Source organism: Dermacentor variabilis, chromosome 5 (genome assembly GCF_050947875.1).
Source record: "Dermacentor variabilis isolate Ectoservices chromosome 5, ASM5094787v1, whole genome shotgun sequence".
Taxonomy (NCBI): Eukaryota; Metazoa; Arthropoda; class Arachnida; order Ixodida; family Ixodidae; genus Dermacentor; species Dermacentor variabilis.
Window position 1 is genome coordinate 78,510,559 of NC_134572.1, and position 17,062 is coordinate 78,527,620.

General features: G+C 46.1%; 2 protein-coding genes across 3 annotated transcripts in view; one reads left to right on the forward strand and one right to left on the reverse strand.

The window, feature by feature from the left end:
* Positions 1–17,062, forward strand: part of LOC142582840 (solute carrier family 22 member 15-like) — a 66,513-nt gene that overhangs the window by 3,671 nt on the left and 45,780 nt on the right. The gene's annotated exons all lie outside the window — the stretch shown is intronic.
* On the reverse strand, positions 12,903–16,096 carry LOC142582091 (Na(+)/citrate cotransporter-like). Its single transcript, XM_075691501.1, has 3 exons — positions 15,884–16,096; positions 14,162–14,311; positions 12,903–13,271 (listed from the first exon to the last, which is right to left on the reverse strand). Exons 1-3 carry the CDS (start codon positions 16,094–16,096, stop codon positions 12,903–12,905), a joined length of 732 nt encoding a protein of 243 aa, XP_075547616.1.

Genomic DNA, 17,062 nt, shown 5'->3' on the forward strand with positions numbered 1-17,062 from the left:
GCAGCTTGCAAAACCGACCGGCAAAAGGCAACACCCAACACGAGCAAGTGCCCTCTGTCTCCCGTCAAACACCAGACAAGGCCATAATCCAAATCAACCTAACTAAATTGCTGTCCCCCTTTTTGCTCCCGCTGCAACAAGAGGCAGGTGTACGATCTGGTACACAAGGCTCAAACAACCATTTTTCAAATTAACAACACACCGAAATATCCCGAACAATTAATAATCAGCAATAATAATGAAAATTAGAATGGTCCCCTTGAAATCACTTGGACCGAAAACATACTACTGAGGAAGCAAGTGAGCTCATTCATTTCTTTCGTTGATACTTTCGAGGAATCAGAAGCTGCTTATATTTGCGACCCAGCTTATCCGTGTAGCGGCGGTACAATAAGCCAGATTCCTCGTAAAATGAAACCCTTTTTTTTTTTTCACTCCCCGTTTGACGCTCTTCCTCAGATCGGCTATTGAACAGCCTTCCTGTTGCTCGCGAATCAGAGTGTCTTTTTCAACTGCAGCCTGCTCCTGCCAGCTGGCGGAAACCGGAGCGAGTGTGGAGCGCGCGTCGCCTAACTGCGGCGTCGCGTCCATATCGCGGCTAGCACTGCACGTGTCACTCCCACTCACTTCCAGGACACGCTCACCCACGCAAGCCTCCGAGCTCTGCCTCTCCTGTGCATGCTCGCCACTTAAGTTACCTTGCTCGGTCCGTGTGCTGCCCCGCTGTTCGCTCACCGACGCAAAGTCAAGTTCTCTCGACAGCGGGCGCGCTTTGGCTCGCGTGAGGGCAATGTACGCCACGTTGGCAAAGAATGATTTGCCCTGATCCTTCAGCAGCTGCTCCGAGCTATTTGAGAAGAGGTAGGGAAAGTACTCCAGGAGGGCGGCAGACACAGCGGCTTCTGTGTTAAGTTTTCCAAACTCTCCTTCAATGATAACCGTTGCGATCGGTAAACAGACACTCTCCTCCTCGGCCACTTGCCGTATCCTAGCGCACTCTCCCGTAAGATCACTCGAGGAGACGAAAGATTGGTGGACAACGTCCATAGTTGGTGCAGAGTCCCGAAGTGCTCTGCACTTCTTGCCGTTTACCTTGATTTCCTGCACATATGGCTCCAATAGTCGTATGTTCTTGCGAGTTTCCTGTATTGTTGCAAAGGCAGTTTTCTCTTCGCAGTTCGCAGCGATGTGCCCTTGCCTTTTGCAATTGTAGAAGGTTAACGGTTTCCGTCTTTCAAAAGAACGCGTCGTATCGTTTCGCTGTTTTGTTGCAAAAACAACTTTCTCTGGGCAGTTCGCAGCGATGTGTCCTTGCTTTTTGCAATTGTAACAAGTTAATGGCTTCCGTTTTTCGGGCTTCCCGGAAAACCCATCTCTCCTATCTGCTTTTTCTACGCGCACTTCCTTGCTGTGCAAGCTGCGGCAGGTGTAATACTCTTCCGCTAACTCTGCTGCCTTGTTTAGCTTAACCTCCTTTAGCCTATTTTGCAGCCAGAGCCTGACATCATCATCAATGCAACGGTAGAACTGCTCCAACGCGATGCATTCGACGATTTTGTCGCGGTCGTCGTAAACCTCTTCGCCCTTCAGCCATTCCATCAGGTCGGCTTTTAGACGAAACGCGAAATCAACATTCGACTCCCTGCCCTTTTTTGCATACTGGAACCTCGGACGGAAAGCTTCGGGCGACAATTTGTACTTCCGCAGTAGCGCTTCCTTCACATCACTGTAGCTCTCAAATGCCTCTTTCGATAAGCAAGTTATTACGTCCGATGCCTCCCCAGGAAGCAAGGCTAACAGATTCTGTGCCCTGAGGGATCGCTCAATGCTATTCCGTTCGCACACGTGCTCAAATTTCACGAGGTATTTGGCCATATCCTCTCCGACGACAAAGGGCGGAAGTTGATCGCGTATTCTTGGAACGTTAGAAGTGAGACTAGGCGCCGGCGAGCTATTTCGGGTCTCCAACGCTTTCATTTTAAGCTCGTGCTCGCGACGCTCCTTCTCTCTCCTTTCCTCGCGACGTTCTGTTTCCCTCCTTTCCTCCCTTTCCTCCTCGCGACGTTCCTTTTCTTTCCTTTCCTCCTCGCAACGTTCCTTCTCCCTCTTTTCCTCCTCGCGACGTTCCTTTTCTGCCTGCCGCTCCCGACGTTCATTGATATCCTCCCAGGCCTCTTCGGCTTCCTCAGCCGTTACGTGCCCAGTCCTCATGACCTCAAGGATCGCATTCTTTTTTTTGGTTGAGCCCAACTCAATGCCCAACTCCTCACAAATTTGGGGAAGTTCTTTGACCTTGTACTTCTCCATCGTTCACACTGTCCTCCTGCTGGTTACCCTTTTTGAATATACCTGCCGTACGCTACTATAAAGCTACTAGTAAGACATCCGCAAGTATTTCACACGCTGCCCTGTTTACCCCCTCAGCATCCCCTGGTTTTTAAAACACTCTCACTAGGCTTGAAACACACAAGGTTAACACAATGCAACACCAAATCCTTCCCTAAGCTACTATAACCTGTGTCAGAGAAAGTCTGGTGTTTGAGGTAAACTTCAGGCACTCACCGCGCCGAGGTAGCCGATGCCGGTCAATCCCGTAGCTGCCACCACTGTTGCAACTTTGAAGTGGTCCCGTAGCACTCGTCACCCGTTTCGTGACAGAGCGTTGGTAGCGACGACTCCGAGTCAGGCGTCGGTGAGAATAACGAAAGGGATTTTATACACTATATGCAGGTCATTATACAGGACAAGTTCGGATCGGCACGGGGGCTGAGAGCTAACAGCAAACGCGACTGTTCCCGCTCGGCGACGTCCGTTGAGACTGCAACGCGTGACGCATCTCACTCCACTCGAGAGCGGCACTCGGTTCCCGGTGGGTCGGTGGATCCGGTTCTCCCGGCGGCGGCGTCGGGGCTTATAAAGCCCCGAGAAACGATTGTCACTCAAACGGCCCAATACAAAGCCAGCACTCGACGGTCGCCCGAGAGGTCCAACCAGCGACCGCGCTGGCCACCTGGTTCAAAGTTGCCGCGCGCGGTGACCTCCAGGCAAAAGGAAATACGGCGCCGGGCTGTCTAGCACTTTGTTGCACGTTTGGACATGTCGCTTGCCGATGCTTTTCCTCAGGACGCCGCTGCCTGACGGCTCAGCATCTTGACTTGTCAAGGGAAAGTTTAGGGCGCTGTGCCTTTCGGCGCATCCTAGGGTTTGTCCAAAGGGCGTTCGCAGGATAAATTCTGCATCTTGTAGATTCGGATTCGGGGCTGGTGGTAATGGCACAACAGCACTTTAGTAGAGCGTGTATTACTGAGAGAAACACGACTTGGAAAAAAAGTCTAAATTTGCCATTCAAATAATATGACCCCCCCAAGAGAGTGCACGGCATAGTACATATTCTCGTGTCAAATGCGCCAATATACACTGAAGTACTAAATCGCCAAACAGACGACACAAGAACAGACACGGACAAGCGCTTAAATGCTTAAATAAATGCTTCCCGAATAAGCGTTGCTTTATAAACGAATTCAGTGTTTCCTCCCATTGATCACGAGCAGATTGTCAACTTTTGACTGTTTATCGGAGATATTATGAATGTCTAAATGCCTACGACTGCTTTCGGCATCGAACCCACCGTGGTTGCTTAGCGGCTGTGATGTTGGGCTGCTAAGCAGGAGGTCGCGGGACCGAATTCCGGCCACGGCGGGCGCATCTCAATGGGGGCGAAATGCGAAAACACCAGTGCGCTTAGATTTAGGTGCGCGTTAAAGAACCACAAGTGGTCCAAATTTCCGTAGTCCCCCCCCCCCTACGGCGTGCCTCATAATCATATCCTGGTTTTGGCACGTAAAACCCAATATTTCATTATCTTTCTTTTTTTGCTTTCGACTTCATACTGTTCACAATAGCTAAAAAAATATAATAATCTGCACCGACGTTTCACGTTTATTGCCAGCAGAGTATTACAGTGCCCGAAATCACTACATCGATGTCGTGCGCTGCATCCCGCAGTTGCAGAAACTGCGTGTTTTTTTATACACATGAGGGTCACTGCAAAGGGAGAGCGAGGACGCACGTTCCAGCGAGTCGTCCTCGAGATGTCAGAACGGACGGCTATGTGTCGTACACGCGCCATGTGCAAACGACACCCCCAAGCCGTGGCAACAGCCGTCCGCGATCGCGAATCCATTCAGACAGCACGGGTATCTGCCAAGCGGTAGCCTCGTAACACTCCGTATCGGTGCGGGCCCCACTTGCTTCCCGTACAGAGCGCGCGCTCTACATGGAGTCGCTCTAGAACTAAAACTCAGACCTGTCGGTGTTAAATAATATTCGAAAACGCGCACGATTTCCTTTTTCTAAATTTTATTTTACTCGATCTGTGGGGTTTAACGCCCGAAGCTGACATTGTGAGGGACACCGTTATGGGCGGGGGCTGTCTCGGGATTAATTTTGACCAGACCAGGTTCTTTAACGTGCACCCGAAGCACGATAAACGAGAACATGACAAAAAATTTAATTAGGGCGTTTTACGTGCCAAAATCACGATCTGATTATTAGGCACGCCGTAGTGGGGGGCTCCGAAAATTTGGACCACCTGGGGTTCTTTAACGTGCACCTAAGTCTAAGCACACGGGTGTTTTCGGCCCCATCGAAATGCGGCAGCCGTGGTCGGGATTCGATCCCGCGACCTCGTGCTTAGCAGCCCAACTCCATAGCCACGAAGTAACTGAGGCGGTACGAGCGAGTGCTATTATTATTATTATTATTATTATTATTATTATTATTATTATTATTATTATTATTATTATTATTATTATTATTATTATTATTATTATTTCCATCGAAATGTGGCCGCGGAAGGCAGGTGATCGCGCCAGCGACCTCGTGCTTGCAGCCTCCGCAGCGCGTACAAATTGAATATAAACACACACAGGAGCTCTGAATTCCAACCTCATAACACGAAATTGTTTCATGTCGGGCCTCACCGAAAATCTGTCGGGCGTACATACATCACGCAATCATCATCCCGCAAATGTTCGAGGTGGTGATATAACTTCGCCTACCTAATGGTTAGTATTAGGTTAGGTACGTAAAGGTCACAAATGTTCGGTTTATTAAAGTAATTGCGCTCTTCGTGACATTTACTTGTTCAAATAAGGATATTTAGCTATCATATATTTTACCACTGAGCGATTTCATCGACAATGTGCCCGGTAGCGTGCACAACTAGAAGGCTGTATATTAAAGATGGCAGTGCTTAAAAGTGTATTTTCGGTAATATTTTGCCGTTTTGTGCCTGCGTAATGGTTAGGAATTGAACATTTAGTTCGTCACAAATAAATCTACGCAAGTAAATTCCAGTCCGTGTAAGTCTTGTGACCTGTATGCGTGACAGGGCAGTCACGACACGTGAGTATCTAACCTATGTGACATGGCTGTCATGAGTAAACGAAGAGAAAAAGCGCGCAGGTACAACGAAATTTGCACCACATTATACAGAAGTTTGTGAACGCTTTCACAACTGGATACAAAAATGCATGTGTAAATGACCGTCCGAAAAAAAGGCAAATCATGCATAAATCAATTCTTTTTTTTTTGTAATTTTGCAATATCTCGCGTTGGCCAGCCTTTAGTGCAATAAAGTGTTTAACGCCAAAACACAAGGCTAGAACAGTGCACCTGAACATCTGCTTTCTTTCCCTTGTTCGAGCAATGCGTAGTCTGATCGACTCACTTGTGGAATTCCTGAGTCACAGTTCTCGTTGTGACATGTTGACTCAGCTTCAGCAAAGCTGCGTTCACTTCTCTGTCCTTTTTTTTCTACGCTGACGACAGCCGTCAGGAACGGCAAACTGAAGTCTAACATAGCAGTGGCTCGAAGCAAGAACGAACTAAAAACAGTAAAATGGAATGTTAAGTTATAATAGCGCTACACGAAGCGCGCTAGTACAGTCTTCGAAGTTGGGGTTAAAACGACATTTTCCTTGAAAGAAAGCAATAAAGGTTTAAAGGTAATGTCCCAAAAGCTATTTACTTGACAAATGACTTCTTAATTACCATTTCACCGATTAGAAATGTTAGCCGATATCGTATTTAGATAACAAATTCAAAGACGTATATAATTTATGTCATCAGCGGGAATATCGTAAAAATCACGTGCCACGATATGTCGTATGCTATGTAGACTTATTACCATAGTGAGGGCCAACACTTATGCCCGATATTTAAGCTTAGTAGAAAGTGTTCAACAGGAGAATAGTTACCTTGCCTTGTACAACGGCCGTCTTGAACTTCACAATATAAGCGTAGTCCGTCAAGTGCTTTGGTGAAGATTTACATTTTGACTCATCGAGGATACTAGTGAAATGTTTTATACCCGTGAAATGCGTCCGCCTTACAGAACAATACAGTCGAACTAGTGTACCTTTAATAGTGGCCCTTGAAGTATTGCTGGAAGCTTAGCGTCCCAGGACCCTGTACATCGGCTGTTACCAAAAGTATGCCCATTATGCAACTACTGTTTCTAGGCCCTTAAAATAACAGATTAGGCTAGGGCATAAAATATCCCGAACCTATCCATAAGTGTACAGGTCCAATGTCTATTAACAACATATGATGTTACGTGTCTTATACAGATGTCACATGGTGCACTTTCGATCACGACCAATACTGATCCGGCTCGATTGCAATGTATTATTCTATACGTACCATATATATCACGATGTCATGATATATGGTTTTTTTTTCACCCACATTTATTTCCATTAATTTATCATTTCTTTAATTAGGTTAGTAAGTACGAGTAATTTCCCCTATGTTGTCCTTGATGACATTGCTAGTTGACTTGATTCATAAAAATAGGACCACTCGGTTAATCCCTTTTCTTCTCGTTTATGCCGTGTTGTTAGGCAGTTATAACGCACGCAAGTTTCTTTTTTTCCCTCTGTACAACGTGTTCTACATCAGTAAAGAACACATGACCCATATTCATAATTCCATGTTATATTATGGAATGCTGAGTAAAAACCCGTATCTTCCCACGTAAACTCCTATGTACATATGGTATTGCGGTTACAAGGCATATATGGGCTATTTTAATAGGATGCTTATCGCGCACTGTGGTTTCTTAGTGGCTATGGTGCTGGGCTGCTAAGCATGAGGTCGCGGAATCGAATCCCGGCCACGGCGGCCGCATTTAGATGGGGGCGAAGTGCGAAAACACCCGTGCACTTAGGTTTATGTGAACTTTAGAGAAACCCAGGTGGTCCAATTAAATTATTCCGAAGTCCCCCACTACGGCGTGCCTCATAATCAGATCGCGGTTTCGGCACTTAAAACCTTATAATTTAATTAAGTGAATCAATTTAATCATTCTTATTTAAGCGTCAGCATCGGGAGCTGGCATCCTGCGATTGTCGAAAGCCCGTGAATCGCTCGTCACCGATCCTTGGGCGACATAGAGCTGCACCAGTGGACAGAATGGTGAACTATATAGTTCTGCCCCAAATGAAAACTTCTAGTTCGACACCCCGGGCCTAATCTTAAAGCCTCGCTTGCAATAAGCTGCCCCGCGGTGACGCCAAACCAGCTTACGGGCTCTGCTCTGCAGTGCACTGACGCAGGTATACATTTACAATCTCGATCACCAGTGGCTTTCAAGCACCACTGACGCACTTACGGAACGAGAGTCCTCATGACCTAATAAGACGGAGGGTCGACATATGTTTGTAAGCACCCATCACAGGATCGTCTTGCTGTACTGGGAGAGAATCTTTTTCTTTAATCACGGTAAATTTTTCTAGTTGTAAATTTCAGACCACTTTGTGTTATGTAGTCTAAGCAGGAATTGCGTCAGCTTGATCGCGTAGAAATGAAGAAAATAAATAGCTAGAAAGGAGATAACTAGAAAAGAGATAATTAAAAGGCATAACCTGAAAAGAAAAGAAAAAGCACTCACAGTCGTCGCATGTGCATGAAGTACAACACGATGAACGCAATGAAGACTTCGAAGAAGGCAACCGGGAGGAAAGCGGTCATCCAGGACAGGAATGTGACCGAGTCTACCTTGGGGAATCGCCTACGAGTAAACACAAGACACAAATTAGCTGAAGCCTTCCGTAGTTTCCCCAGGGCAGGGTCGTTTTGATTTCGATTCGTGACTCTACCATTCCGAAAGTGCCGCGCTGTCCATAAGAGCGTTTTTGTAACAAGACGACAGGCCCATGCCTAAGATCCGTTGTTTTGCCAAAAGCGTCGATCTTCATTAAACTTGCATCGAATGTTTTCTAACGTGAACGCGAAATGATGTTCTGCTTCAAGGCAACCTCAAACCTTTTGCAGGAACAAGACGTCACTAGCTCAACAAGTGCGAATGTTCTCGTAAGCTGTAGTTGACAAATATGTATCTGATAACAAAACAATGCAACAAAACATTTCCAATGATGGCGCCGTTTTTTTTTTATTGCTAGGTGGAACACCCATGGTTAGATTTCATTAAGTAAAATAAATTATGAGGTTTTACGTGCCAAAACCACGATCTGATTATGAAGCACGCCATAGTGAGGGACTGCGGAACCGCCTGGGGTTCTTTAACGTGCACCTAAATCTAAGTACAAGGGTGTGTTCGCATTTCGCCCCCATCGAAATGTGGCCGCCGTAGCCGCGATTTGATCTGCGACATCGTGCTTAGCAGCCCAAATTTCAATAATCCGATCAGTGCTACAGAATGCAAACACTGACTTGCAAATTCATGTGCATCCGCGCAACAGCCTTAACGCGCAGCATTACGTTATTATTTAATCTATTTGAAAGTTTAACTCTCGTTAACTTCTGTTCTTGCTTTACATTTATCAACTAACTCAGCTCGAGCGTACCGACGGTGGTGTTCGGTCACGTTCGACGATTTCTTTCAAAGCTTGAGGGATCGAGTCGAGCAGGGCCGTAATCAAGCGCGATTCAAAACTGCCATGCGAAGGCCCCAGATCGGCATAGAGTTATATGAGGATTGACTCAAATGCCGTAGAAAGTAACCGTGTAGGCACAACACTCACGACGTGACGATCATTTTGGTGACGTAGTTTGTGATGGTGCCGCTGAGAGTGCCCACGGAGCCGAGACTAGCCGTGTAGGCGACCGTGATCAGGAGCACCTTGCGGATTTTGATGAACCTCCTGTGCACACGAAACCAACAGCCAATGTTTCGTCTGTGCCACTGCGCCTCGCAACGTATGCGCTGTTTGTAGAACATCGATTTCGAATCATTTTCGTGCACCTGTTTCGCAAATATCCGATTGGGTATGGCCTTGTTACCGACACCCCCTTAATCCATCAAAAAAATATCATACGAACGTCGCTCAAAGAGGACCCATCCTTTATATTCCTTTTTTTCTGTTTGTGTGCGTGCGGTAGCTGGTTGAACATTTGAATACATGTCTTATAGTCTGTATATCGTATCTTGTATTGTATCCGTAGGACACTGTAGTGCAGGTGCATATTTCTTTTGTATCTGGCTGTCTTGTACGAACGTATATGTAACATCCCTCCCTGTTATGACCCTCAACTGAGGGTTGACAGTATTTCTAAATAAATAAAATAAATATCAGTATGTTAAGGCTCACTTGGGAAAATTCTAGAGACACAGTTTATAAAGGCTATGAAACGGGTATCCAGACTAGCGCTGTCGTAAGTGTTGATTAACATCGCGAAGCAACACCAGCCCTGTGAGAGTCGCCGTAGAGACTAGCACCGAAACTTTTTTGGCCAGCATGGGTTTCTTCGGCGGGTACATAAGTATATCCAGTATATCGCTCGAGTATATCCAACTCTGTGGCATCACAGTGCGGCTGCCGCAATGGATAATCGAACCTGCGCGTGCCATCGTGCTCATAGCATGAACACTGAGCCAACACAGCTGGTGGCCTTTGTCTCAAGGCATGAGGGCCGCCTACAATACGCTGCAGCTACGTTGTTTGCGTTATCAGCAGCATTTAACTCTTCCGTTACCTATTTTTCTATATCCCTGTAGCTTAGTCCTTTCTTACGGACGATATTGAGCTGAAATTTTAAATCTATCAGCGGTGGAGATATACTCACGTTGTTATACGCCGCATCTGAATATCGTCCAAGTTGAGAGCACTGGCAATGTCTGCGCCACGTGAGAGGAAAGAGTCTTTGAAACCACGGGTGTAAAATTACGCACTAGGTCTGAAATAGAACTAAAGCGTTAAGTCACCTAGTTGAATTGCTAACACGACTAAAATACGCTCATAGAGTCACACGAATGTTGACACCATATATACACATTAACTTAAAAACATCAATATGTGCCTGTAAGCATGGGTAATACACTTTTGTCCATGTTGAGTGAAAAGAAAGCTGTCATCAAAGGAAAGTTGCCTGCATACTTCGGGAGCACCAAGGTATACGGTACGAGTACGGCACTGTTGCGGCTCGAGGTGGCGTTCGGGCAAGGAATCCACCAAGCCCATTGACGTGTACGTACGGTAGTAAGAATGAAGGAAAAAGGGTTTATTTTGCATTATCTACACTGGCCCCAGATGTTAAACGTCTGAGTTCCTGTCAGGACACATTAAACGTCTGAGTTCCCGTCAGGACACGTCAACCCACCCTCACTGCACGAAAGGTCTCCGCTTTTAATACCCTCTTCATCCCTGGGCCAGGAAATCTGATTATTGCATCACGGCCAATCACATTCACCGAATCGGTCACCATATCCTGCCTATATGGTATCGTACCGTTCCGCCGAACTCCACCTCCAATGTTGTACTGTCGCCCCCGCATATTTAGCAGGCGCGTAGCAACCTGTAAATTCGAAGTCTAAGCCGTTCCCACGGTAGCATTCGACGTTGGCCCTTTTCATCATTAGTTCAAGTTCTCAGGTGCAGGTAGAGGGGTCTTTTGTGGACCCGCCAACAGTTGGTGTCAGCGTTGCGTTGACTTCTGGATAGGCACAGTGGGGTTGCCTCGAGGCAAACGTCTAATCAATGCCCATGGCAGTGTTGAGACGTAACAGCACAAGACATAGAAGCGGCAAACTTACGTCATCATGCTGCTTCAAAATGAAACTTGAGAGCATAGTTAATTACGTGAGAGTAAAAAAAGCGTATGCGAGGAGTGCCTGCGAAGCTCAGGTGATGTCACTTGCGAGATGACACCAGTCAAAATTCGAGCTCCTGTCAATAGGTCTGACTAGGCTGTGAAGTGCAAGCACGCCTACCTTGCCAGCGCCGTTGTATCTATAAAGCGCTCGCTGTTATTCCCGCTGTACTTGAGCTCAGGCAAGCCTGAGCATACTGTTGTGGACAGCTGCATTGTTTTGTTCTTTTAAAGTAGCTATTTTCGTTCCCATGTTTAAGTAGAGATGGACCTTCCTCAACCTCTCTATATTACATAATCTTATTCTCTCCTAATCTCCGTTTTCTCACCTCCCTCCTCTTAAATGCAGTAGTTACAACCTGTTGTCGTGGGAATAAAAGCGTCAGGAAAAAGACCAGAAACAACGCTCCAGCCGTCCTCCTATTCAGCATGTTATGAACCACCACTCAGGAAATTGGCATGAAACAACGCGCCAGCCGTCCTAAGTCCCATTCAGCACGTTTTGGACTGCCACTGTCATCATCCGCGGCCTAATTACAGCGAAGTGAACCTCTCAGTGTGATCAGTCTATTGCAATTTTTTCTCCAGCTTCAGTACCCAAATCCTAAGTCACTGTGTAAATGAACAAAAAAAGATTGCGTAATAAATTAATTACCGTGACTTCGTAGTTCTTTACTGAGGTTAGTTCTGAGCAGCTGCTCAAGGACGCAATGAAATTTTAGTTGCTAAGCCTCTTTGATTCCCATTTACACACAACACTTGCCATAACAAGAGAAAAAAAATCGCCGACGATTACGATACTCTCTCATACAAAATTTGAGCGCGGCTCTACACGCGTTTTCATTTCGCGATATACTGACTGGCGCGGACCATCCATCTCGTACGGCACGTTGCAAACGGAATGAAGTGTGAAGTGACTGCCCCGCTAATCGGAAGATCACGACAGGCAGCGCGTGGGTGTCTCGTGGGAGCGATCACAGCAGCCGCCGCAGACAGACATCCGCTCATGCAACGCGTTATTTGGTATCGTGCGACGCGCTCGCCGGATGCCATTGGCGAACAGACGACGACACGCTCCTCTGGCACCGTCTCGTAGCGGTCGTCGCAAGTCTTGAGCGGCACTACGCTTTCCTCCTCACGCTGCGCACCGCGTTGGCTTTCCTCTTTCGCTGTGCTCGTTCGCTCGGTTACACCGAGGGACAACGCCGACACTCGCCGCAGGAACGAGCGCCTAAGAGCTGGACTCTAAAAGAAGAAGGCAAGTTATCCATAGTCGACTCGAATGAAAACTGGGTCAACATGTGTGGTGTACGTAGTGAAAATGGGGCCTTAAAAATTATGCAATTTTGCATAATTCCAAGATATTTTTTCATTATTTGCATCTGTTTCTTCGCTCCATTGTGAAACCTTACTTTTTTTCAAACCCTCTATTTCTTTTATTCAAGTCGGGTTTTTTTCATTCGCTTTCGCTAACGCGCATGTACGTCGACGTTGTCTTCTTTCGCCTCGACTTTGGTTGACATACCCCCCCCCCTTTTTTTTTGGACCAAAAGGCTAAGTGGCCTGATCCCAGAAGGAGTGCAGTCTATGGTGCAATGTGGTTAGTTTTCCCCTACATCGGTGCTAAATTACGCCCGTAGCGTTCATGTTGCCTAGTCAGCGACTAAATTTCGCTTCTTCATTGGTTAACTGAGGCTTACATTCTGACTCTTCTATCATGTTCGCACGGCGCTCCAAAGTAACGAAGTTGCCCCCTTTTGTTAAGAGGTTATAATATAGATAACCAGATCTCAGGTACGCCAAACCCGCATGAAGTCAACAAAGACTACCTTGTCTTCTAACAAGATTCCCCACCACTCACAGGAGATGGACGGCCTCTTCTTGGCGTCTTTTCCGACGCGCTGCGTGTACATGTCCTTCATGTAGATGTAGTGTATCTCGTGCACAGTGGCGTCCACGACGGGCACCATGATGTCCAGCGTGGCGCTGTTTTTGAGTAGCAGCGTGATGAGGAACGTGGCTACGGTGTAGCCGGCCATGATATTGCGCAACGACTGGCCGCACCGCAGCAGCACCCAGAGCGCGATGCGTGTGTGTAGGTTGGTCGTCTCGATCGCGATCGACATCATGATGGCCGCCAACGTCAGGAGAACTGTGTTCTGTGAGTTTAACGGTATACAGAGAGAAATCTTGCACAGGAACTCAGAGTGGTTACCGTAAAATGGATATGTACCCGACTTCGCCAATTTACATATCAATGCGACGTTATTTCCCTCATCTAGTGAGGAAAGCCTAAAGTCAAAGTCTACAATATAGCACACGTTCCTGAAGTTCTCCATATTTGCGGATTTTGAGCAAGTTCTGCGGTAAAATGGCTTGTTTAGAAAATGTGGTAGTTTATAGAGGGTGACCAACGTCATCAGTTTACCCCAATCTTTCCACACGTTTACCATAGCTGAAATCCTTAGAACGCCCTTCGTAGACTAAAGCGCCAGCCTTTTCAATAAAAGTGTAATAATTCATTCATTCATTTGAATAAAATGTTCCTTTAAAAATTACGCATTCACACATTGATTGCAGTAAATCTTTAACGAGATTTATTGGAACATTTGCAAGAGAAATATAGCAACACTTAACTGGCGTGTATGCCTTCGATGGTACTGACGTTGCGCTGCCCGCGAACCCACTCAACCAATCGCACTCGACTGTCGCCGTAATGAAATATGACGTCATAAAGTCACGTGTCTCATACGTTCCTTCCTATCATCATCATCAGCCTGGTTACGCCCACTGCAGTGCAAAGGCCTCTCCTATACTTCTTTGCAGAATCGTAATCGTAATTTAGCTCATACATTGCACCGCATAAAAACGCTCGTTTTGCTATTACTGACTTTAGTTACCTTTCAAAATTTCTCTTGGCGGATTAGCAAACACGCATGGAGGGTTCCAGGGGATTTCTAGTGTCGATGTAGCGAGATGCTTGCAAGAGAAAAAAAATAAGGCCAACAGCGGTAGTTCTTATAGGCGCAAATGTTTGATGCCCACTCACGTTCATGTACATGCCGACGACCTGGTCGTAGCTGATTATGCGCAGCGCGGGAAGGTAGAGCAGGGGCATGAGAGCCGTGACGCCTAGCGGCAGGGTCCTCGTCACCCAGTTGATGAACACCAACACCATCACGTAGGCGCAGCGCGTCTTCTGCATCAACAGTGCACGTTAACTGTTGATAACCTGCAACACTCTCCTGTAGACAACAGTCAAGAGGGGGAGGAGAATGTGCTACAATACGTTTCAGCAGCAGCTCTCCTTCGCGTAGTCTCTGATTAAAAAGAAAAAGAAGGACGCTAACAGAAATGTAAATAAAATGTGGCCTTTTTCTGGGCACTATATATACTGTTCGTACTCTATAGTTTAATATTATAGTTATTTACGGTTACTTATAGTTAATATAATGTTACGGTGGAAACCAAGTAGGCGGGAAACTATTTACGTGGTATATTTACAAGTGTGCTATGGTAAGCACCGGGCAAGATGAAAGCCAGCCGAGATAAAGCAAGGCACGTCGTCGTCTTCATGTAGTGGCTGATATGGGCACATCAAACTAAATCCCAAGGATCAACATCTGCATCTTCTTCGAGTGACACGTAGCAATATAGTATAGTTACACTGATAAATATAGAGTAATTATTACTCTACAGTATTACTCTTATACTAAGTATTTCATTAGTTACATTTTCCTTGTTTTTTTTTGTTTTTTGATGTTTAGTAGTATTTTTATTATTTGTAACATATTATAACTGGTCCCCCTACAGTGTTTACTATTAAACCTCTTTCTGCACATTATAAACATTTACTTATGTCGTCATCATCATCATCATAATCGGCCTGGTTACGCCCACTGCAGGGCAAAGGCCTCTCCCATACTTCTCCAACAACCACGGTCATGTACTAATTGTGGCCATGTCGTCCCTGCAAACTTCTTAATCTCATCCACCCACCTAACTTTCTGCCGCCACCTGCATGCATACGTATGCATACATAAGTATGCATGCATAAGTATGCATACTTATGTATGCATACTAAAATTGAATAAATATTCAACTGCTGTGAACCTCGTTAGTTAATCACGCTTATACTATAGCAAAACTGTCACTCTCTCGTTATGTATTTTGACAGCGTCTACTATTGCTTTACTAGTTTAACCATTCATCGGTAACGAATGGGCTATGAAGAACAATGTATTATGAAGGAACATAAGAATCGGCATAGTCGATTTCGAGGGCCCGAATTCACAAATATTTTCGTTCATAAGTGCTCCTTGCCACTGGCCGGCCGCCTTCGCTATAGTAATATGTCCAGCATGAAAATTGGCACGAATTTTCTCTTACGAATAATTCTCGCTTAAGAGCTTTCCTCTCTCTCTCTCTCTCTCCCCCCCTCTCTCTCTCTCTCTCTTAAATCTGTGACATGACACTCATGTGCCGGCGCCGAGGCTTGGCGCTAAAATCTTTGCAGTCTTCTCTTCTTTATTAATAAAGACTTTCTTCCCACAAAAATTAATACAAATGGAACGTTGAAGTAACACTTTACCAGTCCAAACTGATTTTTGCTCTGTTCTGTGTAGTGTCCCTGCCTGCGTGGGATCTCAGGGAGCATGCCTCGTTCATACCCCGCGTATCGTTGCAATTACTGCTCGTACGGCGAAGTTCACCTCAGCGCATTCGCTGCTACTGCGTATACGCGCGAAGCCGCCTATATCGCGCCGCTCACCGGGGTGTTGTGGAAGACGAAGAGAGGCAGCAGCAGTATGGGCGTCAGGTAGGTGGCGATCAGCTTGATGTGGAATCGGCTGTGCAGAATGGATCGCTTGTTCTTCGAGGACCTGGCGTGCTCCGGCAGCGAGCTTGCCCTGTCCACCCTTGTTCTCTCGCTGACGACGTCGCCTTCTCTGTCAATACCTTTGCTGAACGCAGAAGCATCCATTGCAGGAGGAATCACCGGCGCAGTTCCCAAGTGGGGACGTGGACAGGTGCTCGGTTTATACTCTCGGATCCTGCACGACAAATTGTGTAATGAATTAAGTCGAGCGCCTCTACAACTAACGCCTCTACAATGAAATAACTTGTATAACGAAGGAATAATTTCGTCAGAGTTCGACTGCGAGCTGTGCGCGACCTTTACAACGAAGTTACCTGTATAATGAATGATTTCGGAGGCCCCAAGCCATTCGTTATACGAAGGCGTCCAACTGCAATTTCAAAGGCGAAAAAAAATTGTGCGTTATAGAGTTCCTAAATTTCGAAGTCCCAAAGTTGGTCATCGGCAGGCCAGCGAGGTCTTTCACAGAGCAGAACACATTTCCACATGCTTTGTTTCGAGACTGTATACTTGCAAACCATCGTTTCCCAATAGACTTTCGTTTATGCCGCGTTATTTTATGTTCAGCAAGAAGCTTCACTGTAGCGACGGGAGCCTTGTCAATGCACTCGAAAGTAATGTGAAGTGAACATCAAAATAAGCATTCAGCAGTTCCTACAACCCAGCCAATAATTTCATTCTTAATTTCGTAAAAAGTTGTCACGGGCACAGATATTCAATAATAATTTCGTGAATAGTTGTCATGGATAAAACTAAGCACTCAAAAGTTCATACAAGTCAAACGGCATGTTTTTATTTCTAAACGTTTTTTTTTCTAGGCCCTGTGGATGGACCGTACTAGACAACCAAACCGCAGTTATTGAAACTATCCCAACACGCCATTAGTACACTACGATGGCACATTCGTTACCGGCGTGGAGGTCAAATCTTTAGTTATCTGGCGGAACTGCAGGCATTTGTGGCGGTTAGCCATAAAACCGCCGCGTTTCAAAGCAGATACCGCCTATAGGCTACCTCACACAACTCAGGCGGCGGCCAATTTCCGCTACCCCTCCTCAAGCACAGAAACAA